The 26,718-nt window shown below is 44.2% G+C and overlaps 1 protein-coding gene across 4 annotated transcripts in view; it reads left to right on the top strand.

Annotated features, from left to right (window-relative positions):
- The first annotated feature begins 214 nt into the window (after positions 1–214).
- Positions 215–26,718, top strand: part of cracr2aa (calcium release activated channel regulator 2Aa) — a 28,247-nt gene continuing 1,743 nt past the window's right edge. The window contains exons 1-17 of one of the 4 annotated variants that reach the window (XM_029634649.2): positions 215–313; positions 5,824–6,109; positions 9,976–10,087; positions 10,320–10,521; positions 11,730–11,876; positions 13,068–13,158; positions 13,263–13,358; positions 14,475–14,662; positions 14,750–14,821; positions 15,102–15,150; positions 15,313–15,401; positions 15,837–16,176; positions 19,469–19,598; positions 20,620–20,701; positions 21,012–21,126; positions 25,564–25,665; positions 26,174–26,250. In XM_029634649.2, the coding sequence (XP_029490509.1) occupies positions 5,894–6,109; positions 9,976–10,087; positions 10,320–10,521; positions 11,730–11,876; positions 13,068–13,158; positions 13,263–13,358; positions 14,475–14,662; positions 14,750–14,821; positions 15,102–15,150; positions 15,313–15,401; positions 15,837–16,176; positions 19,469–19,598; positions 20,620–20,701; positions 21,012–21,126; positions 25,564–25,665; positions 26,174–26,250 (2,108 nt within the window). In that variant the 5' untranslated portion in view covers positions 215–313; positions 5,824–5,893. Of the gene's footprint in view, positions 314–3,285; positions 3,648–3,716; positions 6,110–9,975; positions 10,088–10,319; positions 10,522–11,729; positions 11,877–13,067; positions 13,159–13,262; positions 13,359–14,474; positions 14,663–14,749; positions 14,822–15,101; positions 15,151–15,312; positions 15,402–15,836; positions 16,177–19,468; positions 19,599–20,619; positions 20,702–21,011; positions 21,127–25,563; positions 25,666–26,173; positions 26,251–26,718 lie in introns of those variants that run through there. The other 3 variants (XM_029634650.2, XM_029634651.2, XM_065009808.1) reach the window with 3 other exon arrangements.

The raw sequence follows: 26,718 nt of genomic DNA, 5'->3' as shown, positions 1-26,718 counted from the left end.
TGTTCTTAAAGTAAAGTTTTTTTGTACAAATGTTCAGTGGAAATTGTTAAAAGTAGTCATTGTGCATAGATGTGGTTCGTTTAACTGCAATTACTGATTTTTAGTTTGAAATAACATTTCAATTTAAAGAATCTGAGTCACACTGTTGCCATGGAATTGCCCTATATCTACAGACGCGAATCGACTTGGAGTCCCTCCCCGCAGGCAGGTCTGTGAAATTCCTCCAGTTATGTTGTAAACAGAGGAAATGCAGCTTGTTGAAGTTGTGACAGATACACGTTTGACTGTCTTTAGTGCCTTCCAGTAACACATGGTAATGTATTACTTTACTTTCGCTTACTATTTTAGAAAGTAGCCTACTTTAGCTAGCTAGTTGGACTGGACAACTATCTGCAGTGACGGGGGAACCAGAATCTGGGTTTACGGGAGACGTTCTCCTCAGATTCTGGTTCAAGTGGCGGGTAACGTTACCAGTTTGAGAAGGGTCACTCTTTGTTAACTTTGTCGGCAACTCTTTCATTTCTATTTTGCCTTGGTGCTAAATATGTTATTTTTGGCTGAAGTGACAAGAATGCTTTTTAATTTTAGGAACATGTCGCTACACCCGCGATAACATCTGATAAATGTGTATGCGACCAATACAATTAGATTTATTGTTGGTGCTTTCCAGACAACTGATAACTTAAACAACAACAAAAAAAGGCCAATGTATTACGTCAGTGATCTTCAGTTCGGAAAGTCGTAACTAGAAAGATGCCAGAGTTTCCCGACTTGCAATTCCGAGTTGGATGACCGTTAAAATATTTTTCACAGTCGGAGTTCGTTTATTCCGACTTCCAAGTAGGAAGTCGAGATTTCCGAGTTCCCAGTTGTTTTAAAAGTGGCATTTTTGTTTTGTTTTTTACGTGTTGTGAACTGGAAGTGTCACATGCGGTCGGGTCTAGGCCTAATCATTAGCCCGAACAAATTTCTATTGGACAAATTCAGCTAGGTCCCTCTACGTTTTGCAACAAAATCGGCGTAATGAACACGCTTCTGGTTTGATGACCTGTTAGAGGTCTAAACTTAATATTCAGTGATTTTGGCATCTGTCTCATAGGGTGTGCTGGGCACTGTGCCAGCCAGAATATTGTTGATTGATTTTGTACATGAATGGGTTATCACTAAAGTTCACAAAAAAGGTTAGTCTACTACATCTTTAGAAAATGCAGATCAGAACCACATTTTTCATCCAGTCATTACTTTTATGATGACCTGCAACACTGGTTTGCCATTGCATCACAAGATTACATTGCAGACCTGTTAGACAATTGCACTACACCACATTGGAATTGTATAATTTTTCACTATCCATGATGGTTAAACTGAGAAGTGGCCTAAACCAGGAAGTGACTTTCAATTGCCAGTTATCTGACTGGGTAAACTTGAAAAACCTATGACCAGGTCGGATGTGCTGAAACCACTGACTGACACGGCCTGATAGGCAGGCCAGCGTTTGTTTGTACAGTCCCAAGAACAAAGATTAGATCACATATCAAGACAGGAAGTGGTTTAGTTACCACACATTGACCTAGTTACTTATGTCATAGTGAAAAGTAATTGTCAAATGACAATATACCCATTCTGCACTTTTCAAACTTTGATGGATGAATTGGGGTGGTAGGAGGTGGAATAATGCTCTGTTACCACATCATATTTACACATTTATCCTGTTTCCACAATCCAGTAATTGTCTTAAAAAAGTTTGCTTCGTAACTTTTTTTTCCCTTGCAAAGGTTGGTTGGCTCCCTCTTGCTATTTTGTTGCACTTCAACATCCAAACACTTGCTGATTAGGCTTAACCTAGTGAAGCGGTCAAAAGGGGTTGCCGACTGTTCATTCTGGTACTCTTCAATAACTTTACCTGTGGTCATAAACTCCAGTATGACTTTGACCTGCTGGTGGACCAGCACACCCAGGATAAGTTGTATTCTTTTAGGGCAAATGGCTCTTGTCATGCACTGCTCAAAACAATTAAGGGAACACTTAAAATAACGCATCCTAGATCTGAATGAATGAAATATTCTTATTAAATACTTTTTTCTTTACATAGTTGAATGTGCTGACAACAAAATCACACAAATGATCAATGGAAATCAAATTTATCAACCCATGGAGGTCTGGATTTGGAGTCACACTCAAAATTAAAGTGGAAAACCACACTACAGGCTGATCCAACTTTGATGTGATGTCCTTAAAACAAGTCAAAATGAGGCTCAGTAGTGTGTGTGGCCTCCAGGTGCCTGTATGCCCTCCCTACAACGCCTGGGCATGCTCCTGATGAGGTGGCGGATGGTCTCCTGAGGGATCTCCTCCCAGACCTGGACTAAAGCATCCGCCAACTCCTGGACAGTCTGTGGTGCAACGTGGCGTTGGTGGATGGAGCGAGACATGATGTCTCAGATGTGCTCAATTGGATTCAGGTCTGGGGAACGGGCCAGTCCATAGCATCAATGCCTTCCTCTTGCAGGAACTGCTGACACACTCCAGCCACATGAGGTCTAGCATTGTCTTGCATTAGGAGGAACCCAGGGCCAACTGCACCAGCATATGGTCTCACAAGGGGTCTGAGGATCTCATCTCGGTACCTAATGGCAGTCAGGCTACCTCTGGCGAGCACATGGAGGGCTGTGCGGCCCCCCAAAGAAATGCCACCCCACACCATGACTGACCCACCGCCAAACCGGTCATGCTGGAGGATGTTGCATGCAACAGAACGTTCTCCACGGCGTCTCCAGACTCTGTCACGTCTGTTGCATGTGCTCAGTGTGAACCTGCTTTCATCTGTGAAGAGCACAGGGCGCCAGTGGCGAATTTGCCAATCTTGATGTTCTCTGGCAAATGCCAAACGTCCTGCACGGTGTTGGGCTGTAAGCACAACCCCCACCTGTGGACGTCGGGCCCTCATACCACCCTCATGGAGTCTGTTTCTGACCGTTTGAGCAGACACATACACATTTGTGGCCTGCTGGAGGTCATTTTGCAGGGCTCTGGCAGTGCTCCTCCTTGCACAAAGGCGGAGGTAGCGGTCCTGCTGCTGGGTTGTTCCCCTCCTATGGCCTCCTCCACGTCTCCTGATGTACTGGCCTGTCTCCTGGTAGCGCCTCCATGCTCTGGACACTACGCTGACAGACACAGCAAACCTTCTTGCCACAGCTCGCATTGATGTGCCATCCTGGATGAGCTGCACTACCTGAGCCACTTGTGTGGGTTGTAGACACCGTCTCATGCTACCACTAGAGTGAAAGCACCGCCATCATTCAAAAGTGACCAAAACATCAGCCAGGAAGCATAGGAACTGAGAAGTGGTCTGTGGTCACCACCTGCAGAGTCACTCCTTTATTGGGGGTGTCTTGCTAATTGTGTATAATTTCCATCTGTTGTCTATTCCATTTGCACAACAGCATGTGACATTTATTGTCAGTCAGTGTTGCTTCCTAAGTGGACAGTATGATTTCACAGAAGTGTGATTGACTTGGAGTTACATTGTGTTGTTTAAGTGTTTTTTTTTGAGCAGTGTAGTTCAAATAAAAGATGTAGAGTAGTGAGACTGGCAGCACAGAGTCTGAGCGCTTCAGAGGTAGCCCAGTAACAGTTCTGCTCCGGGGGTGAGTCACTTTCATAGGCAGCCTATTTGTAGGCAATCACAATTTTCTGTTGAACTTAGTGCATTGTTGTTTTTTTTTTTACTTTAATGAATGTGTGACTTTACACAGTTTTTGCTTCCTATATTGATTTAGTGTTGTCTATTTTAGTATCTCGCTTAATCAAATAATGTCATACATTGAAGGCCCTATGTTGCCTCCCTGAATTACTTCTGGTTTGATGCAGCAACTTGGAAGATAAGTTAGCTAACTGTATGCAAAGTAGTACAGCAGGTTATTTTCCTAAGTTGACCATTGAAACAAGCCAATAGCTTACAGCAACATTTAGCTTAGACTGTTTGAAATTCAATTGTTATGGAAACTGCACAAGGCATATTCTACTCTGTTCTACTTCTCTCATTAGCCTACATTGTAGGTCATAGACTCCTAGCTAAGACGCACGGTCTCTTATTCTATTCAACAGAGGGTGTACTATTTGTCATTCATTGCATTGTAAATAGCCTATGTTTGAGTTGGCGACGTGTCATCATGCCATGTGGATTGTTATGAGACCACTACATAAGATCTCAAGTTTTCAACTTCCGTGTCAAATATTGTCTGATCCCTGTGGGTCGAGATGCATCCAGGATGATGAGATTCTTGGTCGAGATCATAAACTGAGCATGTCTATTCATGATAGTCGTGTTGTCACGCGATTAAAAATTATAGGATTACTGGTCCTGTGCAAAAGAAAAGTGTCAACTTCAGAGCAATGCACAATAAAAAGTGTTTCATATTCTATATTTAATAGTGTTCAGAATCTTCTGGTTCGGCTTTCAGGGTTTAGGCTACAAAGTTTTGTCTTACTTTGGAGTGAGCAGGTTTTTTTGTCAACAAAATAACCATCCAAAAATGTTGATGTGGAGCATCAGACATTAAGTTAGTTGGAGCATGAGGAGGAATAGTGAGCACATGTATTCCAGCTGCAGACAGTCTGAAGTGTGTGTGTGTGTGTGTGTGTCTGAATTGGTGTGTATGTGTGGCCGTGCGCTGTCTGTTCTCTGCCTGCCCTGCAGTGACTCAGCCTGCAGCCTACAGGAGGGGGTCAGCCCCTTTAAGGCAGTCTTCCATACCAGTGCACACAGGAGCCCATATAGACCTAACCGTCGTGTGCCTTTACCAGTCAATATTTCCATGCACGGCCCTTCCAGACAGGCCAAAGTACTCCTCCGGCTCTCAACTTGTCGCCGATCATCAATCCATTCACTCGTGCGTGCTGTGGTCACAATGTGTGCCATACCTAGAGAACAGTAGTACTGTGGTCTTTTGTGGACGCACAACACAGTCAACCTTGTTGGATTGAGAGGTCAACAGTCTCAAAGGTCTATGTTGATGCATTGCATGATACTGTGTTGTAAGAATTGTAGGATTCTGTACCATTTGAGGCTTTTGCCCCTGTGGACTGGATGCTTAATTCAAAATAATGTCTCTTTCTTGTTAGCCTCTTTACCCTGAGAAACCAGTAAGAATCGGCCCAGCCTAGTGCTAGCATAGTTTCCTTTGAACTACTCTGATAGAGAACATGCTACTTCCCACTGATGGGGGGGAGGGAACTAAGTTCGAACTTGGGACTTCTGCCATCTGCTCTGTGAATTTTACTTTGTGGGTTTTTCGAAGATGGGCCTAATATCTAGTTACACACTCGGTGCTCCTCTTTGTCCCAGTAGTCTGCCTAAATTGGATCTGTTTGTCTAAACTGTTTATGGGCTCTTCTCTTTAGCACCATTCTTTGTTGTGTTCAAAGCAGGCTAACTCTCTCCTTGTGAGCTATGAATTTTGCATCGCTCCTTCTAGGCTTGTTGTACTGTACGTTTTTTTTTTAGTTGGCTGCGTTATTAGACTACAAGTCATTATATTGTATTAAGACCTAGTTTATGTTATCACCACAAAATGAACAACATACAATGCTATGTGAAGAAAGACCATAGTCTGAGATGTCACACTCCATCATTCAGAGACGGGGTTATTTTGAAGGGATCCATTTTACCTTTTCTCTCTCGCTCAGAGCCTGGGCTTCATCGACTAATTAAAGAGGCGGTTGCTAAGAGATGACAAGCGGTGACATCGCTGCTGAGAGCCTCTGTGCTGCAGCCTGAACCTGCGTCTCTACTCTGGGTCTCTTTTCTCAACCCCTGTCTAGACCTGACTACACCTGACCCATGTGAAGGAGTAGGGGGAGAGGGAGCGAGAGAAGCCACACCACACACGCCATGGCAGCTTTCACCAGTACCCCCAAAGTGAGATCCAGGAGTGCTCCTCGGCACAGAGACTGGGACCAGAGCCCGGCCGAGTGTGACTGGAAGGACTGTGAGGCTGGAGGCGACGAGAGATCTACAGGACACAGCACCATGCTGGAGAAGACCCAGGACTTCTTCCAGATCTGTGACATCGAGGACAAAGGCTTCATCACCCACCGGGACATGCAGGTGAGATCACCTACTGTCTATGGGGCTCACTGAGTGTGACCAAACCGTCCCATGGGAGTTATTGACAATTTTAGGCTACGCCAGCATTATGCATGTTCCCATCCTTATTACTGTGTATATATTAGTTACCTAGTCATGTATACCCTAGATGTTACTTTTGTCATTATTTCAGAGTAACACATTTCAACTGATTGACTTTTGATATTGATTGACATTGCAAGTTGTTGTAGTTGTTTTTTTTAACTGTGTTTTGATCCTTCAGAGCAAGAATCAATCATGAGTTGTGGTGGGTTTGTTGGAGTTGCATTCTGTACCATTTGAGGCTTTTCCCACCTGCTTAATTCATAAGAATAATTCATATTTCCTGTTAGCCTCTTTACCCTGAGAAACCAGTAAGAATTGGCCCAGCCTAGTGCTAGCATAATTGTTTCCTTTGACCTACTCTGATAGAGAATACATGGTACTCTGTGGATTACTCTGTGGATGCATCCTATCCTATGCACCAGCTCCCATAGCTAATTGTTGTAATTTAGGCTTTTGTCAGGGCATCTGAATGACTACTGTTGACAATGGCATACAGTGCCTTCGGAAAGGATTCAGACCCCTTGACCTTTCTCCAAATGTTGTTCTTTTGCAGCCTTATCCTAAAATTGATTATTTTTTAAATCCTCAGCAATCTACACACAATACACCATAATGACAAAGCGAAAACAGGTTTTTAGAAATGTTAGCAAATTCATACAAATAATAATTATACAGAACTAGCTTATTTATATAAGTATTCAGACCTTTTGCTATGAAATTGAGCTCAGGTGCATCCCGTTTCCATTGATCATCCTTGATGTTCCTACAACTTGATTGGAGGCCACCTGTGGTAAATTCAATTGATTGGACATGATTTGGAAAGGCACACACCTGTCTATATAAGGTCCCACAGTTGACAGTGCATGTCAGAGCAAAAACCAAGTCATGAGGTTGAAGGAATAGTCTGTAGAGCTCACATTGTTGATTGTGTCAGTTTTTGGGAAGGGTACCAACACATTTCTGCAGCATTGACAGTCCTGAAGAATACAGTGCTCTCCATCATTCTTAAATGGAAGAAGTTTGGAACTCCTGCTCTTTTCCTAGAGCTGGCTGCCTGGCCAAATGGGTAGAAGGGCCTTGGTTAGGGAGGTGACTGGGAACCCATTGGTCACTCTGACAGAGCTCCAGAGTCCATCTGTGGAGATGGGAGAACCTTCCAGAAGGACAACCATCTCTGCAGCACAACCACAAATCAGGCCTTTTTGGTAGAGTGGTGAGAAGGAACCCAATCCTCAGTAAAAGGCGCATGACAGCCCGCTTGGAGTTTTCCAAAAGGCACTTAAAGACTCTGAGACCATGAGAAACAAGATTCTCTGGTCTGATGAAACCAAGATTGAACTCTTTGGCCTGAATGCCAAGCGTCACGTCTGGAGGAAACCTGGCACCATCCTTACGGTGAACCATGGTGGTGGCAGCATCATGCTGTGGGGATGTTTTTCAGTGGCAGGGACTGGGAGACATGATCGAGGGAAAGATGAATACAGCAAAGTACAGAGATCTTTGAAAACCTGCTCCAGAGCACTCAGGACCTTAGACTGGGGCGAAGGTTCACCTTCCAACAGAACAACGACCGTAAGCACACAGCCAAGACAACGCAGGAGTGGCTTAGGGACAAGTCTCTGAATGTCCTTGAGTGGCCAGCCAGAGCCCGTACTTGACCACAATCAAACATCTCTGGAGAGACCTGAAAATAGCTGTGCAGTGAAACTCCCCATCCAACCTGACAGAGCTTGAGCGTATCTGCAGAGAAGAATGCGAGAAACGCCGCAAATACAGGTGTGCCAAGCTTGTAGAGTCATACCCAAGAAGACTCGAGGTTGTAATCGCTGCCAAAGGTGATTCAACAAAGTACTGAGTAAAGGGTCTGAATACTTTATTTTTCATTAAAAAAAAAAAGGATAAATTACAAAAATTTCTAAACCTGTTTTTGCTTTGTTAATATGGGGTATTGTATGTAGACTGATACAAATCAATATTAGAATAAGGCTGTAATGTAATAAAATCTGGAAAAAGGGAAGGAGTCTGAATACTTTCCGAAGGCACTGTACATTATGATAAATAATTCCAAACCTAACAACAGCAACAAATCCTCCATAGACCCTTTGTTAGATTTGGAGACAACAATCTGGTCATTTCACAAGGCTGCATGTGGAGGACAGGGCCTGCGTTTGCTCCATAGAATTAAATGGGACACTTTTATATCTCTGGCGTGCTCATTAGAGATGATTCTGAGGACGTAGCCTGTATCTATCTTATTCAGGAGAGCATGTGAAAGAGTGACAGGAACCCACGAGACATACGGGCAGCAAAGAGCCACACCGAGCCGTGCTTTGTCATACAGCAACTTCATTTGCGTGACTGTGCAGATCCGAACGCTTCTTACATATTCATCGATGGGCAGAGTATTCCTTTGATCGAGCACTTGTGAGCCCACGCCGTGACGAGAGTCTCAATAGAATAGATCCCTTTGATCCGATGTTAATGGAGATATACAAAAAATGTCCCTATACCAACTCCCCGTGTTCATTATTGAGTTGTGAAAGTAATGAATTCAGGCCAAACATTTTTTTGTTTGTAATAACGGCAGTGCATAACTGTGTGCACTCCTGTGTAATACACTACAATTGTCTGCGTGAATGTGTTATGCAATTGAAATGCATTTCTGCTGGTCTATCCTTATACGACCTGTGTAGAAATGTATTTCTCTGCCATATGCAAGTTGGTTTTAGATGTAGTCGGGTATTTACGATGCCTGATTAGGCTTACCTTGTTTATCCATAAGGGCAAAGTGGATAGAAAAAGTCATTTGGAAAAGTTATGAACACATCCATTTTTTAAAATAAAATAAATACATTTCATGAATGTTTTCTAGCGACTGCCAGCATTACTCTGTTTCTGCTGATTGCATAAACAGCCTTACGATGTTTCTCACACCGTGACCATTAGGGTGGCAGTGGTGTCTCCGGCTGTGATCTCTGTCTGCTGACATAAGGGATGTGTTCAGCACAGATAAGAGAGTTTAACAAGGAGTTCCTACCACAAATTTCACAAGTGATTTCGGTGTAAACATAGACATGCCCAGCTCACAGAGGTGAGGCAGCGGCTTAGACTTTTCTGCATCGTTGTGGTCTTTACTGCTTATTTTCACGGTTTCATAGTCTGTTTGCTTTCACACACAGCTTGGCCTTGTCGTGTAAATGGCAGTTTGGGCGAATGCTGACTGTTTGTTTTTGACTTTGGGCAGAAATGTTCATTTCTATAATGTTTTGAGTTCAATCTGAACGAATGAATGTCAAGTTTATTAATATAAATGTTTTATGGAGCAGCATGTCCTAGTTGTTAACGGTTCCTTTGTCATGAACTCACGTTCCATCGGTTGTGTGAATGCAAATGATACACCATCCTACACTTTATGAACAGGAAGAACATCTGCTCTCCTGTACTTGGGTACATGACCTTCTCTTCTGATGCTGATGATACTGTTGAGTGTGTTCCCAGGTTTTTGTGCTTGGCTGGCAGCTGTTGTACCGTACTGTATTGTTGGCACAGGAGGCTTCTGAGGGATAATGGCTCGCAATAACATCTGGAATTGAGTGAATGGAATTGCGTGAAACGCATGGAAGCCGTGTGTTTTTTGAGTTTGATACAATTCCATTTATTCTGTTACTATGAGCATGTTCTCCCCCAATTACGGTGTCCGTTTAACGTAAAGACTCTTGAGTCCTTCAGGTCCCCAGTTGTGTCCATGGCACCTGATTTGTGTTGCGTGTCCTGCTCCGCAGCGGCTCCATGGACAGCTGCCCCTCAGTGCAGAGGAGCTGGAGAATGTCTTCGACACCCTGGATTCTGACGGCAACGGATACCTCACCCTGCAGGAGTTCTCCTCAGGGTTCAGTACGTTGATTATGTCCTCTTCTCGCTTTCTACTGTCCAATGTATGTTGGATGTTCAGTGATTTGTTTTGAAAAAGTGATGTAGTTTGATTTGATGCATCTTCCCTTTCTACATAATAACATGAACTGTGCTAGTGCAAGCAGATTATGCAGCTCTGAGTAGGTACAGATACATAGAAAGAGAGGGAGTAAAGGGTATTATAAATCATCTCCTGGACTCTTTATTTCTCCAGGTGAATTCCTGTTTGGCCGAAGGATCTCTGTAACAGAAGGGATGGGGGAGGCCAGCCCCATTGCCAAGGAAGCCAACCAGGGCCCCCCAGACTCACTTTACCAGACCCAGTGGGAGGAGAGGCTGATGGGCAGCGAGGACGAGGAAGAGAGGCACTTCTGCATGCTCATGGAGAGCTTGGGCGCCAGCAACGTCTTTGAGGAGTGAGTGTTTGTTTTTGTCTGTGACGTCCATACTATGTGAATCTTTGTCCAACCCTCAATAATGCTCTCAAATGACCAGTCTATTCCTTTAGAAGGATTAGATTGATTGAAGTCAGCTGTGCAAAACAAAAAGCGCTAAATTGCCGCTCCAAAGTAGTGCTAGCCAATCTGTTTCAATCATGCTTGCTTTGATATTTCTCATTCTATAAGCTTAACAAACAAGCATAACGTCTACAGACATGTTTAAGTAGAAAACAGATGAAATACCTGGGGTCACTCGTCTACCCAAAAAACCTCACATTGGAAAAGTTTGTCTAAATTGAGTTGGGTTATTTAACCTTGAACAAATCATTATCGTCACTGACGTTCATGTCTATGGATGTATTCCAGACATTGGTGGGTGCTGGCACCAGTGCTTTTGGCCATTTGAACTCCAGGCATTCAGAGGAGAGAAACGAGAGAGCCGGGCCTCGTTTAATGCATGACTAGACTCACCTTTAGCAAACAAATGTGGCTCAATAAAAGTAAACGGTAGTAGGTGAGGATGTCAACTTGATAAGTACATCCTATTGACAGTCTGCAAACCTGGGTTAGAACCAGAAAGGAATGCTGACAATTTACATCAGATCAATTTGCTTCAACCTCCGGTGTGTTTTCCTGAAGTTGACACGGCATGTAACTCTACTGTGAGGATTAGAAAGTTTCCATATTTGTATAGGAGTCTTATCAATCAGTCCAAATTTCTATGAACCGAGATCCATCAAACATGCGTTGTATGAAATCATTTTCTCAATTGGTCTTTCCACATATTGCCCTGCCAAAAAATTACGTAAATAAATGATTCCAGTCATTATCTGAACACTGACGTGAAGACCATGGCACAGACGAAGATTGTGTTTAAACTGTTGTATCAAAATAGCACTATTTTCAACTAACAGGAAATGGGATTTTCTAGGCTAAGATCATCTTGACCAAATGTCAATTTTGCAAGTCAGCACTGCTGCAGGCAGCCCACAGCTACCCACTGCCTGCCTGCCTACATGGTTCACATTGACCTAAAAGTATCATTCGACTTAAAGTGTTTCTTTTTCTTTCCCCCACACCAAGAAGTACCTCAGTACAGTTGTTCTACACAGAAACCTGAGTACAGACTGTATTCCAGGTCTTGTCATTCAGACTAATCTTTGTTCTGACCCCCTTCCCATCAGACCTGGTGAGGTGCGTAGTCTGTGGGCCCAGCTGAGAAGAGATGAGCCGCATCTCCTGTCCAACTTTGAGGAGTTCCTGGCTAGGGTCACCTTCCAGATCAAAGAGGCCAACCAGGAGAAGAGGGAGATGGAGAGCGCCCTTAAAAGGTAGAAATATCGCCATTCTTCAGGTATTGGTACCTATGTAGAATTTAAGCAATTAGTAGCTCACTGTAGCCTGGTCCCAGATCTGTTTGTGCGGTCTTGCCAACTCAAATAGTCATTGGCTACATGATACAAACAGATCTGAGACCAGGCTAGCTCAATGTTCCTTTACAGATAACCTCTGCAGGAGTAACAAATGGCAAAGTAGCTTGTTGTATATGCTTGCTACGATATGAATGTCATTTAAACCTTTTTTGCATTAGGGCATCTATAGAATGATCATCCCCAGGTATCTGTTTTTTCTGTGTTTTTCTCCCCCTTTAAAAAAATATGTTTATTACTAAAAGTATAACTTTTTCTGACTGACATATTTGTAGTCCTTAGTTAAGCCTGCTAAATTCCACACATTAAGAGCTAGTGCTGCCTTGGGAAGGGAGAAGTGTTAAAGTTTTACAGTGTGGGTGGAAAACTTTTAGTCCACCGTTGGGATGTGCCTAACCTCCCAGCTCCAAAGCAATATTAAGTGCTTGTGAATGTGCTCCCAAAACTCTCACTTTCTCCAAATTGTGACAGACAATGATCATAGCAATTTTACTCAAAGGAATACTACTTGACAATCTCTACCTACTGGTTTATTATGTCATGTTTCAACTGAGCACAGCTTAGCTTTTGTACCATAGTGGTGCATTACATAGTTACCCATAGCTGAACAACAACCTGTTTTTGAGGCCGTTTCTAAGTGAAAGGAATGCAAATGTTGGATGAGGCTGCTATGGTTGGGTTTTATGACAGGTGGCTCACACTGCAGCTGTTTCAAAACTCGTGAACGTCTTTCTTGCTCTATTCAGAGCTGTAGAGACGCAGGGATTAAATGTTTTAAATATTAAGCTGGCCGGAGTGGTCAGGCCTTGAATGGTTAAGTAATTATAGTTATCCTTTTTGATTTTCAGATGTGAACTACACTGCAAATAATAATACTTTTTTTCTGGTACTCATCTGAACCTGTTATTTGTTGCTATGCCTGTTTGGAATGCGTCATACCAGCTTACAGTTGACCTACTGTATGATTTGAAATGGCAGACTGAAAGCTTAACTAAACATTTGATAACGCTTGAGTGGCCCATTTTCTTATGTGCTGCCAAAGCTAATGGAAAATGCTTTATTAGCATTAACAAGAATTCTACATCCGAACAGAAAAGCAGCAACACATGACGACGAGATCCAGCGCTTATATGAAGAAATGGAGCAGCAAATCAAAAATGAGAAGGACAGGATCCTCCTGCAGGTAAAGGAAGAGATCTGCCACTGCATACGCCTTGTTAGTAACCTCAGTTTTGGGGAAGATCCTCTTGTTCTCCCTCCCGCTCTCTCTCTCTCTCCCCCCTGCAGGACTCTGAGCGCTTCCTGTCTAGGAGCCAGGACCTAGAGCATCAGCTCTCCAGTAAGGAGCGGGAGCTGGAGCAGATCTTCCAGAAACAGAGGCGGGTGAGTCAGGACACGAATGATGAGTCCTTGATGATCACAGGCATCACACTGATGGGTAGATTTGCACTGTGCAAAACATATTATTTTAGATTTAAATCTAATTTTGGTGACCGAATTGTCACCAGGTGTTATTATTAGTAGACTCTAAGAGTTGTTGCTGAGTGTCTGTCTGCAGCATATTCTTTAATGGAAACTAAGAGAGGATCATGTGTAACCATCACACTCTCACAAACAGAACACCACTGAAGCTTTTAAGACTAATTTGTCTATTGGAAATTAGTCTAATTTTTTATTTAATAGCTTTAATATTACAGATTGTGGCTTTCATCAATGTAATTGTCTGCATAATTTCCACTATTTTCCCCTATCTCCCCTAACTGGAGTAAACTAATTGGCAACAATTAGTCTTACCAGTACTTCTTCATTTGCTTTACAAAGGGGAATAAGGCCTTAGTTCCTACTGTACCCAAGTCACCAAGGCTTTCTCTCAGAGGTACCTGAGCGCCTCTAATTATTGTAAATGTAATTCACATTTCATGTTCCTCTCTGCCGATCATGGAAATAGAATGGCAGAACATTGACTTTAATGGGAATGTCTGTTCTAGAGATTCTATTTCTATGCTGCCAACAGTCTGTAAAGGAGGCATCCAGATCCTATGCTGGCTGGCCTCATCGCAGTGTCGCTCAATTTAAAAAATCTATTGTTTTAGATCTCCTGTTGGAGCACTTTGGCTTATATATGTAGAACAGTGATAGTAGTGTTTGAGGCTACAGTCAAGACAGCAGCCTTATGAGTGTCTTCACACAGCTCCTGGATTTAATGGATGTGTGTGGGTCAGACCAGGGTGGTAGATATCACTTGTTTCATCTTTTCCATTCATCAATGCTCGGTGTATCATAGCAATCACACAATAGAGACTGATTGCTAAGGACGATCATTCTATGATTGTTACTGCATAGTAGTGTCTGGGAAATTGTTTTAAAAGCTGTATATGATCAGATGAAAGTGCGTTTTGTAGGGTGTCTGCTTTTGGCCGTAGTGTTTTGTGTGTTGTCCCCTCTGCCATTCTCCTCTGTGTGACTGTGGCCCCTCTCCCCTGTGTCCCCCTCCCCCAGTTGGAGTGTCAGTGTCGGGAGCTTCACAGCGAGCAGCACGTGACCAAGGTAGAGAATGTGAAGCTGAAGCAGACCAATGAGGATCTGGCCCAAGAGCTGGAGCACACCAGTCAGGAGCTGAGCCTGGCCCAGGATCAGCTGGGCCTCCTGCAGGAGCAGTCGTCACGCCTGCACAAGGAGAGGGAGAGGTAAGTCTGCTTGTTTGTGGCTGGCTGTCTGGTCGGCTAGCTGACTGTCTGGGATCCTGATTGGGTCTCCTTTGTTTTCCAACACAGGGAAATGTACCAGGTCACAGAGGGATTGCAGAGAGAGCGAGCAAGCCTGCTGAAACAACTTGACCTGCTGAGGTAAGAGTGGCTGAGTGGAGACAGACAGACGCACACTAGGAGAGAGGCAATGGGTTATATCAGTCCAGGGGCCACTGTTCTCCAAATCAATGAGCAAATAGCATACTGTACAATAGTGTACAATGTCATTTTCACTACAAACCAAGGCCACGCATCCATCGAGCAGATAGCAAAGCATATAGCATTGACCTCAGGCAAACTCCTCGAAGCGCTTTATCACTTGTTCTTAGAAAACGTTTATTTTTTGCAATGAACCCATTCCTTGTTATATTGTCTCCAGGGAAATGAACAAACACTTACGAGATGAACGAGATATGTCCTCGTATCAAGTAAGTATTCACATGCATTTTTTCATTGTCCATTTGTGAAATCCCATGTCTGTCTGCTCTGTTTGATAGATCAATCCTAAAAATGTGAAAAAGCATGGAACCTAGAAAACATTTTTTTTAATCCAATTGCAATCCAACTGTAGATTTAAATTTGTTTTGCAGAAACTGAGGAATACTGTTGAAAATCCTGCTTGGAACCCGAGGCCTGGATCAAATACTCTGAATCCCTTTGACAAAAAGGCCTTTAAATGGTAAACCGTTTGCTCTGAAATGCTTTTAATACAAATTGAGTGAATACTGTCTGATTCAGTCGTGGAGGCCTTCATTTATACAAATGTTCAATTCACCTACAATACACACTTCAGTATGACTGACTGTAGTTTGAGTAGTTATTAATGGTGAATGATTCATATTTTCTAAGTAGATGGTATTACACAAAGTAGAACAAAGCACGTGACACAGAATGCAAATGTAGGACAGAAAGCTGTTCAATAGGGCTGCAGTTGTAACTCTGTGCAGAACATGTCCGTACTGTATTTACATTGTTCTGAATATGCAAATGCTTATATAAATATGCAAGTCGCTTCACATTCTACAGTCATACCGTTATGTTCCAAAAAAAAAAAGCAATTGTCAGCCAATTCACATTTGTCCCTCCAATTACCATCTCATCCCTGTCTCTCCAGTGAGGAAGAGGTAGGGCTCCCCCACTCTAAGAAGAGCCCAGGGGGAGTGAATGGCTACAGCCTGGAGGATGTGGTAGCCTCCAAACCCCCCAACATACCCCTACAGAGGATCATCTCCATAGAGGAGGACCACCTACCCCAGCTCTTGCAGGATGACTACCATGCCCAGCTCTGTGAGTGGAGCGAGGAGGCGGAGGAAGAACACATAGAGCTGCAGATGAACTCAATATATCCTCCAAGTTCTCTTCCGACTAGGGAGCAGCAGCCAGCTGACACCAGAGAGTCAGAGACGCCTACATCCCCCAGGGGCCAGCCTGTCGGCAAGGAGACCGTGGTGAACGTAAGACTTTTATGCTCAGAGACGAGGTTGATTGGTCATAATGTGGACAGGCTTTGTTTTGTCTCTGATCAATAGACAATGAGAAGGTGTCAGTTGGCCTAGTAACCTTCCCTTTAAAAGAACCTTACCTTCCTCTTCAGTCCTTCAGGGTTGTTTATAGGTCAGTGTGTTTTTGTTGGTTCTCCTGACCCCGTATAGAGAGGGGTGAAGGTGGATGTACAGCACAATGTGTTTTCAAAGTCCTGTTTTTCTGTCTGAGCAGACCTGAGATAGAACAGCGGTCACAGGGTTGGGTTTTTCACTTTGAGTGACTTGACCCCACAGTTACCCTGGCAACAGGTTTAGCTACTTGTGTTGAATGAATGTTTCAGGAGGTTTTCATGATTTAATGTCATCTAGGAACTTACTCTATATACAGTGCATTTGGAAAGTATTCAGACCCCTTGACTTTTTCCACATTTTGTTAAGTTAGCCTTATTCTAAAATTGATTAAATTGTTTCCCCTCCCTCAATCTACACACAGTACCCCATAATGACAAAGCAAAAACAGGTTTTCAGAAATTTCTGCTAAACTTAAATCACATTTACATAAATATTCAGACCCTTTACTCAGTACTTTGTTGAAGCACAATTGGCAGCGATTACAGCCTAGAGTCTTCTTGATGCTACAAACTTGGCGCAACTGTATTTGGGGCGTTTCTCCCGTTCTCCGCAGATCCTCTCAAGCTCCCGAAGCCACTCCTGCGTTGTCTTGGCTGTGTGCTTAGAGTCGTTCTCCTGTTGGAAGGTAAACCTTCACCCCAGTCTGAGGTCCTGATCGCTCTGGAGTAGGTTTTCATCAAGGTTCTCTGTAATTTGCTCCGTTCATCTTCCCCTCGATCCTGACTGTCTCCCAGTCCCTTCCGCTGAAAAACCTTACCACAGCATGACGCTGCCACCATGCTTCACTTCACTAGGGATGGTGCCAGGCTTCTTCCAGATGTGACGCTTGGCATTCCGACCAAAGAGTTCAATCGTGGTTTCATCAGACCAGAGAATTTAGTTAATAAATAGAGTCCTTTAGGTGCCTTTTGGCAAACTCCAAGCGGGCTGTCATGTGCCTTTTACTGAGGAATGGCTTCCGTCTGGAAACTCTACCATAAAGACCTGATTGGTGGAGTGCTGCAGAGATGATTGTCCTTCTAGAAGGTTATCCCATCTCCACAGAGGACCTCTGGAGCTCTGTCAGTGACCATCGGGTTCTTGTTCACCTCACTGACCTAGGCCCTTCTCCCCTAATTGCAAAGTTTGGCCGGGTGGCCAGCTCTAGGAAGAGTCTTGGTGGTTCCAAACTTCCATTTAAGAATGTGTTCAATGCTGCAGATGTTTTTTTTTAGACCCTTCCCCAGATCTGTGCCTCGACACATTCCTGTCTCTGAGTTCTACGGACAATTCTTTCGACCTCATGGCTTTGTTTTTGCTCTGATATGCACTGTCAACTGTGGGACGTTATAGGTGGATTCCAATCAAGTTGTAGAAACATCAAGGATGATCAATGGAAACAGGATGCACCAGAGCTCAATTTTGAGTCTCATAGCAAAGGATCTGAATACTTATGTAAACAAGATATTTCTGTTATTTCTGTAACCCTAACCCATTGTTTAAATAAATTTGCTAAAATTTTGAATAACCCGTTTTTGCTTTGTCGTTATAGGGTATTATGTGTAGATTGAGGAAAACCATTAATTGAATACATTTTAGAATAAGGCTAACATGTATACAGTGGGGCAAAAAAGTATTTAGTCAGCCACCAATTGTGCAAGTTCTCCCACTTAAAAAGATGATGCCTGTAATGTTAATCATAGGTACACTTCAACTATGACAGACAAAATGAGAGAGAAAAAAACAGAAAATCAGATTGTAGGATTTTTTTATGAGTTTATTTGCAAATTATGGTGGAAATAAGTATTTGGTCAATAACAAAAGTTTATCTCAATACTTTGTTATATACCCTTTGTTGGCAATGACAGAGTTCAAATGTTTTCTGTAAGTCTTTACAAGGTTTTCACACACTGTTGCTGGTATTTTGGACCATTCCTCCATGCAGATCTCCTCTAGAGCAGTGATGTTTTGGGGCTGTTGCTGGGCAACACGGACTTCCAACTCCCTCCAAAGATTTTCTATGGGGTTGAGATCTGATGACTGGCTAGGCCACTCCAGGACCTTGAAATGCTTCTTACGAAGCCACTCCTTCGTTGCCCGGGCGGTGTGTTTGGGATCATTGTCATGCTGAAAGACCCAGCCACGTTTAATCTTCAATGCCCTTGCTGATGGTAGGCTTTGTTACTTTGGTCCCAGCTCTCTGCAGGTCATTCACTAGGTCCCCCCCCCCCCCTGTGTGGTTCTGGGATTTTTGCTGAGATCTTACGTGGAGCCCCAGATAGAGGGAGATTATCAGTCTTGTATGTCTTCCATTTCCTAATAATTGCTCCCACAGTTGATTTCTTCAAACCAAGCTGCTTACCTATTGAAGATTCAGTCTTCCCAGCCTGGTGCAGGTCTACAATTTTGTTTCTGGTGTCCTTTGAAAGCTCTTTGGTCTTGGCCATAGTGGAGTTTGGAGTGTGACTGTTAGAGGTTGTGGACAGGTGTCTTTTATACTGATAACAAGTTCAAACAGGTGCCATTAATACAGGTAACGAGTGGAGGACAGAGGAGCCTCTTAAAGAAGTTGTTACAGGTCTGTGAGAGCCAGAAGTCTTGCTTGTTTTTAAGTGACCAAATACTTATTTTCCACCATAATTTGCAAATAAATTCATTTAAAAATCCTACATTGTGATTTTCTGGATTATTTTTATTTTTTTCATTTTGTCTGTTGAAGTGTACCTATGATGAAAATTACAGGCCTAATATTTTTAAGTGGGAGAACTTGCACAATTGGTGGCTGACTAAATACTTTTTTGCCCCACTGTATGTCTGAATACTTTACGAATGCACTGTATTTCAAGAAATGTACAACTTGATGGTTTTCTAGGATAGTAGTTGTGTTGTGGACTTAGAATTAGGGTGTATATGATGTATTCAAAATATGCTAAAATATGTTGCTCAAATATTTGGTGCATCTGCTAGGGCCATGTCATCGTTTTAGTATACCCTCTCCCAGCATATGTCGACTTGGATAGCCGCAATCTGAAATATCTTGCTTATTACTTGAGGAAAAGTTAACTTAAGCACAAAAGGGAGTATGGCAAAATGCAATGAAACTTATAGAATGACCTCTTCCCTCTGCTTTATCTCTCTGTGTTGTTTCCAGGAGGTTGCAGCACCACCCCCGGACCGCCTGTTTAAGATCGTTCTGATAGGGAACTCTAGCGTGGGGAAGACCTCCCTCCTCATGAGGTTCTGTGACGACTGCTTCTACCCAGGCACCTCTGCCACCGTGGGTGAGTAGTGGCTGGCGCCTCCAGGGTTCCTTTTCTACTGCAGAGCAGGATTTTCATTAGGCACCAACGGAACAAAGTGGACGGAAACCCGGGAGGAACTACCTGGACTTAAGAATAAGAATCTCTAGTTTTATGTTGCAAACTGTTTTGATACGGTGTGGTTCTAATCAACATGACCCAGGGCAGGGCAGAGCTGAGCCCACAGACATGTGGCTGGCTGACCTCACCCTCCCTCTCACACCTCATACTGGCTTTACTCATTAAGCTCTTTTAAATGCTGATTGCTTACACTGTGGAAGGCCAACTGTTGTTGATTTTGCACTACATAGGCAACAGCCTAAGCGGATAAACCATATTGTGGTACTGTTGTATTGACTGACTTGCAGTCACACAGACCATAACTGGATACTTCCAATTGGCCTTTCTGTTGTACAGTAGATTTTTACACACCCTAACCTAGTTTGTTCTTTGACTGACTGCGAGCATACTGAATTATTCAGAATCCTAGTATGAACAGCTCCAGAACTCTAATCTCCTCTCTATTTAGACCCTGTTTGGAAGCACACAAAAATTATTTGATTCTGAAAATAGTCATTTTTAGGAGAGAGTCAGATGGATTTTGAATTGTATGGTCCCTCTAGAACAATGGGCAATATACTCTCAACTCTCATTGACGCAATTGTGATGCAATCATTGACAAAAAAACATGTTTCTCCTTTTCTATTTGAGCACAGGGGACAAATATTGTTGATTGCAACCATCGATGGGAGTAACATTTCAAAAACTCAGAGAAGGACATATCCTTTTGAAGTTCCTTGTTCTACCAGAGTTTGCCCGGAAATCAATTGTTGGTTGCTTTCAACATTGTTCAACCTTTTCTATTTTGCTACAAACCCAGCACTTCTACAAATAATACTGACAGAAAATTACAAGAAAATATATAATTGGAAGGAAAAATCTAGTAAATGACTTGGGTGACTTAAATCAGAGGAATATTATCTTGTCCATCCTGCATCAACAGGCATAGACTACAGTGTGAAAACGATAACGGTGGACAACAGCCAGGTGGCGCTGCAGATGTGGGATACAGCAGGACAGGAGAGGTGGGAGCTTGACCATATTAAGTGAATTTACACGCATTCAACTTTTTACCTGAGCAGCTTTTGTTTTGCTACATGCAGTTATGCTGTATGGCACATTGCTAATGTCAGTGAAGGGAAATATTACTGCAGTGCTTTTCCTTTTTTTCTTTTTTACAGTATTTTCTAATGAGACCATGTTGCACATGACACTTGAAAATAGTATCTAATGAGACAACATTTTTAGTATAAGATCAAATTCCATAATTATTTTGTTATGCTTGAGGATAAGGTACAAATGGGAGTTCTCAGTTTTCCTTCTCCACCCCTTCAGGTATCGCAGCATCACCAAGCAGTTCTTCCGCAAGGCTGACGGTGTGGTAGTCATGTATGACATCACTGATGAGCAGAGCTTCACTGCTGTGAGACAGTGGCTGACCAGTGTACAGGTAAGATGAGCCCAAGCACTTCACTGCTCACCTCTGAAATAGCAGGCCTACACATACAAGCTCAGAGAAACGTAGATCATACGGAGAGCCTCCTCCTGCTCAATAGCACATTCAATGTAGGCTTACAGAATATTTTATATACAATATCAGCTCAAATGCGCTAATTATTGTAATTCTTACTAGATATTTGTAAAGAGGCACGATACAAGTTACCATTCATTATCGTTACGGATTGTGTGTCATGTACATTTACATTACATTTAAGTCATTTAGCAGACGCTCTTATCCAGAGCGACTTACAAATTGGTGCGTTCACCTTAAGACATCCAGTGGAACAGCCACTTTACAATAGTGCATCTAAATCTAGTAAGGGGGGTGAGAAGGATTACTTTATCCTATCCTAGGTATTCCTGAAAGAGGTGGGGTTTCAGGTGTCTCCGGAAGGTGGTGATTGACTCCGCTGTCCTGGCGTCGTGAGGGAGTTTGTTCCACCATTGGGGGCCAGAGCAGCGAACAGTTTTGACTGGGCTGCGCGGGAACTGTACTTCCTCAGTGGTAGGGAGGCGAGCAGGCCAGAGGTGGATGAACGCAGTGCCCTTGTTTGGGTGTAGGGCCTGATCAGAGCCTGGAGGTACTGAGGTGCCGTTCCCCTCACAGCTCCGTAGGCAAGCACCATGGTCTTGTAGCGGATGCGAGCTTCAACTGGAAGCCAGTGGAGAGAGCGGAGGAGCGGGGTGACGTGAGAGAACTTGGGAAGGTTGAACACCAGACGGGCTGCGGCGTTCTGGATGAGTTGTAGGGGTTTAATGGCACAGGCAGGGAGCCCAGCCAACAGCGAGTTGCAGTAATCCAGACGGGAGATGACAAGTGCCTGGATTAGGACCTGCGCCGCTTCCTGTGTGAGGCAGGGTCGTACTCTGCGGATGTTGTAGAGCATGAACCTACAGGAACGGGCCACCGCCTTGATGTTAGTTGAGAACGACAGGGTGTTGTCCAGGATCACGCCAAGGTTCTTAGCGCTCTGGGAGGAGGACACAATGGAGTTGTCAACCGTGATGGCGAGATCATGGAACGGGCAGTCCTTCCCGGGAGGAAGAGCAGCTCCGTCTTGCCGAGGTTCAGCTTGAGGTGGTGATCCGTCATCCACACTGATATGTCTGCCAGACATGCAGAGATGCGATTCGCCACCTGGTCATCAGAAGGGGGAAAGGAGAAGATTAATTGTGTGTCGTCTGCATAGCAATGATAGGAGAGACCATGTGAGGTTATGACAGAGCCAAATGACTTGGTGTATAGCGAGAATAGGAGAGGGCCTAGAACAGAGCCCTGGGGGACGCCAGTGGTGAGAGCGCGTGGTGAGGAGACAGATTCTCGCCACGCCACCTGGTAGGAGCGACCTGTCAGGTAGGACGCAATCTAGCGTGGGCCGCGCCGGAGATGCCCAACTCGGAGAGGGTGGAGAGGAGGATCTGATGGTTTACAGTATCGAAGGCAGCCGATAGGTCTAGAAGGATGAGAGCAGAGGAGAGAGAGTTAGCTTTAGCAGTGCGGAGCGCCTCCGTGATACAGAGAAGAGCAGTCTCAGTTGAATGACTAGTCTTGAAACCTGACTGATTTGGATCAAGAAGGTCATTCTGAGAGAGATAGCGGGAGAGCTGGCCAAGGACGGCACGTTCAAGAGTTTTGGAGAGAAAAGAAAGAAGGGATACTGGTCTGTAGTTGTTGACATCGGAGGGATCGAGTGTAGGTTTTTTCAGAAGGGGTGCAACTCTCGCTCTCTTGAAGACGGAAGGGACGTAGCCAGCGGTCAGGGATGAGTTGATGAGCGAGGTGAGGTAAGGGAGAAGGTCTCCGGAAATGGTCTGGAGAAGAGAGGAGGGGGGATAGAGTCAAGCGGGCAGGTTGTTGGGCGGCCGGCCGTCACAAGACGCGAGATTTCATCTGGAGAGAGAGGGGAGAAAGAGGTCAGAACACAGGGTAGGGCAGTGTGAGCAGAACCAGCGGTGTCGTTTGACTTAGCAAACGAGGATCGGATGTCGTCGACCTTCTTTTTCAAAATGGTTGACGAAGTCATCTGCAGAGAGGGGGGGAGGGGGAGGAGGATTCAGGAGGGAGGAGAAGGTGGCAAAGAGCTTCCTAGGGTTAGAGGCAGATGCTTGGAATTTAGAGTGGTAGAAAGTGGCTTTAGCAGCAGAGAGAGAAGAGGAAAATGTAGAGAGGAGGGAGTGAAAGGATGTCAGGTCCGCAGGGAGGCGAGTTTTCCTCCATTTCCGCTCGGCTGCCCGGAGCCCTGTTCTGTGAGCTCGCAATGAGTCGTCGAGCCACGGAGCGGGAGGGGAGGACCGAGCCGGCCTGGAGGATAGGGGACATAGAGAGTCAAAGGATGCAGAAAGGGAGGAGAGGAGGGTTGAGGAGGCAGAATCAGGAGATAGGTTTGAGCAGAGGGAAGAGATGATAGGAAGAAAGAGGAGAGAGTAGCGGGGGAGAGAGAGCGAAAGTTGGGACGGCGCGATACCATCCGAGTAGGGGCAGTGTGGGAAGTGTTGGATGAGAGGGAAAAGGATACAAGGTAGTGGTCGGAGACTTGGAGGGGAGTTGCAGTGAGGTTAGTGGAAGAACAGAATCTAGTAAAGATGAGGTCGAGCGTATTGCCTGCCTTGTGAGTAGGGGGGGAAGGTGAGAGGGTGAGGTCAAAAGAGGAGAGGAGTGGAAAGAAGGAGGCAGAGAGGAATGAGTCAAAGGTAGACGTGGGGAGGTTAAAGTCGCCCAGAACTGTGAGAGGTGAGCCGTCCTCAGGAAAGGAGCTTATCAAGGCATCAAGCTCATTGATGAACTCTCCGAGGGAACCTGGAGGGCGATAAATGATAAGGATGTTAAGCTTGAAAGGGCTGGTAACTGTGACAGCATGGAATGGGTAAGGGGAGAAAGAGAGAATGACCACTTGGGAGAGATGAGGATCCCGGTGCCACCACCCCGCTGACCAGAAGCTCTCGGGGTGTGCGAGAACACGTGGGCGGACGAAGAGAGAGCAGTAGGAGTAGCAGTGTTATCTGTGGTGATCCATGTTTCCGTCAGTGCCAAGAAGTCGAGGGACTGGAGGGAGGCATAGGCTGAGATGAACTCTGCCTTGTTGGCCGCTGATCGGCAGTTCCAGAGGCTACCGGAGACCTGGAACTCCACGTGGGTCGTGCGCGCTGGGACCACCAGATTAGGGTGGCTGCAGCCACGCGGTGTGGAGCGTTTGTATGGTCTGTGCAGAGAGGAGAGAACAGGGATAGACAGACACATAGTTGACAGGCTACAGAAGAGGCTACGCTAATGCAAAGGAGATTGGAATGACAAGTGGACTACACGTCTCGAATGTTCAGAAAGTTAAGCTTACGTAGCAAGAATCTTATTGACTAAAATGATTAAAATGATACAGTACTGCTGAAGTAGGCTAGCTGGCAGTGGCTGCGTTGTTGACTTTGTAGGCTAGCTGGCAGTGGCTGCGCGTTGTTGGCACTACACTAATCAAGTCGTTCCGTTGAGTGTGATAGTTTCTACAGTGGTGCTATTCGGGGCTAGCTGGCTAGCTAGCAGCGTTGATTACGTTACGCTATGCGTTAAAAGAACGACAATAGCTGGCTAGCTAACCTAGAAAATCGCTCTAGACTACACAATTATCTTTGATACAAAGACGGCTATGTAGCTAGCTATGTAGCTAGCTACGATCAAACAAATCAAACCGTTGTACTGTAATGAAATGAAATGAAAATGTGATACTACCTGTGGAGCGAATGCGACCGGGTTGTTGAGTGAGGAAGTTCTATTCGGTAGACGTTGGCTAGCTGTTGGCTAGCTAGCAGTGTCTCCTACGTTAAGGACGACAAATAGCTGGCTAGCTAACCTCTGTAAATTAAGATAATCACTCTAAGACTACACACTCTAAACTACACAATTATCTTGGATACGAAGACAGCAAAGACAACTATGTAGCTAGCTAACACTACACTACACTAATCAAGTCGTTCAGTTGAGTGTAATAGTTTTTACAGTGCTGCTATTCGGAAGACGGTGGACGTTTGCTAGCTGGCTAGCTGCTGGGCAGATAGCAGTGTAGACTATGTTAGGACGACGAAATACGATAATTACGCAATTATCTTTGATACAAAGACGGCTATGTAGCTAGCTAAGATTAGACAAATCAAACCGTTGTACTATAATGAAATGTAATGAAAAGTTATATTACCTGCAGACCGACGCGCTCGGATGCGACCGCTCGCTCCAACCTGGAAGTTGTACCGTTATTTGTCCGTGACCTTGCTCAGTGTAACACTGATGTTAAAAACCTGCAACGCTGAATGCTACTCACCCACAGGGTATCTGAAAGAGACCGCTGAGGTTCTAGCCCTAATGGAGTGCATCAGTGCCCAACATCTCCATCTCTCTTCACAGGAGGGGGCCGGCGAGGATATTCCCATCATGCTGCTGGGAAACAAAACTGACAAGGAGAGCGAGCGGGAGGTTCAGACGAGAGTAGGAGAAAAATTGGCCAAGGTCTGTCTATCGGCAATTCCCTGGGCGTTGTCTTCAACCCACAGGCTTCTCAGTACCCACAGCCACAAAGTAGTAGGCCATCTTCTCACTGAATAAGAAAAAGCAACAGAAAATTGTTTTTTTTAATTATTTTTTTTAACAAGATGTGTGTGTTGGCCTTAAAGGTCTAGGAGTTTAAAAAAAACTTCTATCATCCCTCTATAATTTTGTATATTTGTATATTCCATTTTTTTCCCCCTTTTGGGTCTGTAGTTTCTATGGTGATAGATAATTGCTAAGTGCCTTAGATCAGTCGAGCTGCTCTTATTTTTCATTTTGCTCCAATGGCCGTTAGTCCAGACAATGATTACCTTTAATGTTACTAAACAGGCCTGAGTAGGAGGCTGTGTGAAAGAGGAGAGCATGATCGACCTACTACAGCCAGTTCCAATCAGAGCACTCTACTGTACATCCCATTGACTTCCCGGTCTTTCATTTGCTAATGACAGTTATGAAATCTCCTTTGCAGGACTGCCAGTTGATTTTCTATGAGTGCAGTGCTTGCTCTGGACAAAATGTTGTACACTCTCTGGTACATTTGGCAAGGTGAGTTAAGTTGAGCGCTGTGTGGGATTCTGCCCAGCGTTTTAACAGGACATAAGTCTTACTACTTCCACCTCTTACTATTGTCTTAACATGACTGTTTGTCATTTCAATGTGGGACATTAGCAAGGCTATACGAAGGGAAAAGCAAGCTTAATACTGTCAGGCCAAAAATGTAATAACTGTCTGCTTGGGCTTCATCCAAGCTAGGCTTTATGTGGTTTGCAGTGAAATCTGACGCTCACTTTAGGCCAAATGTGTCTGGAGGTACAAAAAACTCTGTGTTGATATTAACAAGTACAGGGAAAGAAAGGAAAACAATGACCAATCATATCATTCCTAAATACACACTTAACACACATAATAAACAACTTTATCCTAGCAGTTAATGCTCCCAACTTCAATAATAGTATCGGAATCTAATGTTGTGACATTTCTTTAGTCAAGTCTATTGCACTGTAATTTATGTTG

This window comes from Oncorhynchus nerka, linkage group LG25 (genome assembly GCF_034236695.1).
Source record: "Oncorhynchus nerka isolate Pitt River linkage group LG25, Oner_Uvic_2.0, whole genome shotgun sequence".
NCBI classification, from domain to species: Eukaryota; Metazoa; Chordata; class Actinopteri; order Salmoniformes; family Salmonidae; genus Oncorhynchus; species Oncorhynchus nerka.
This window is presented reverse-complemented; position numbering and strand designations above follow the sequence as displayed.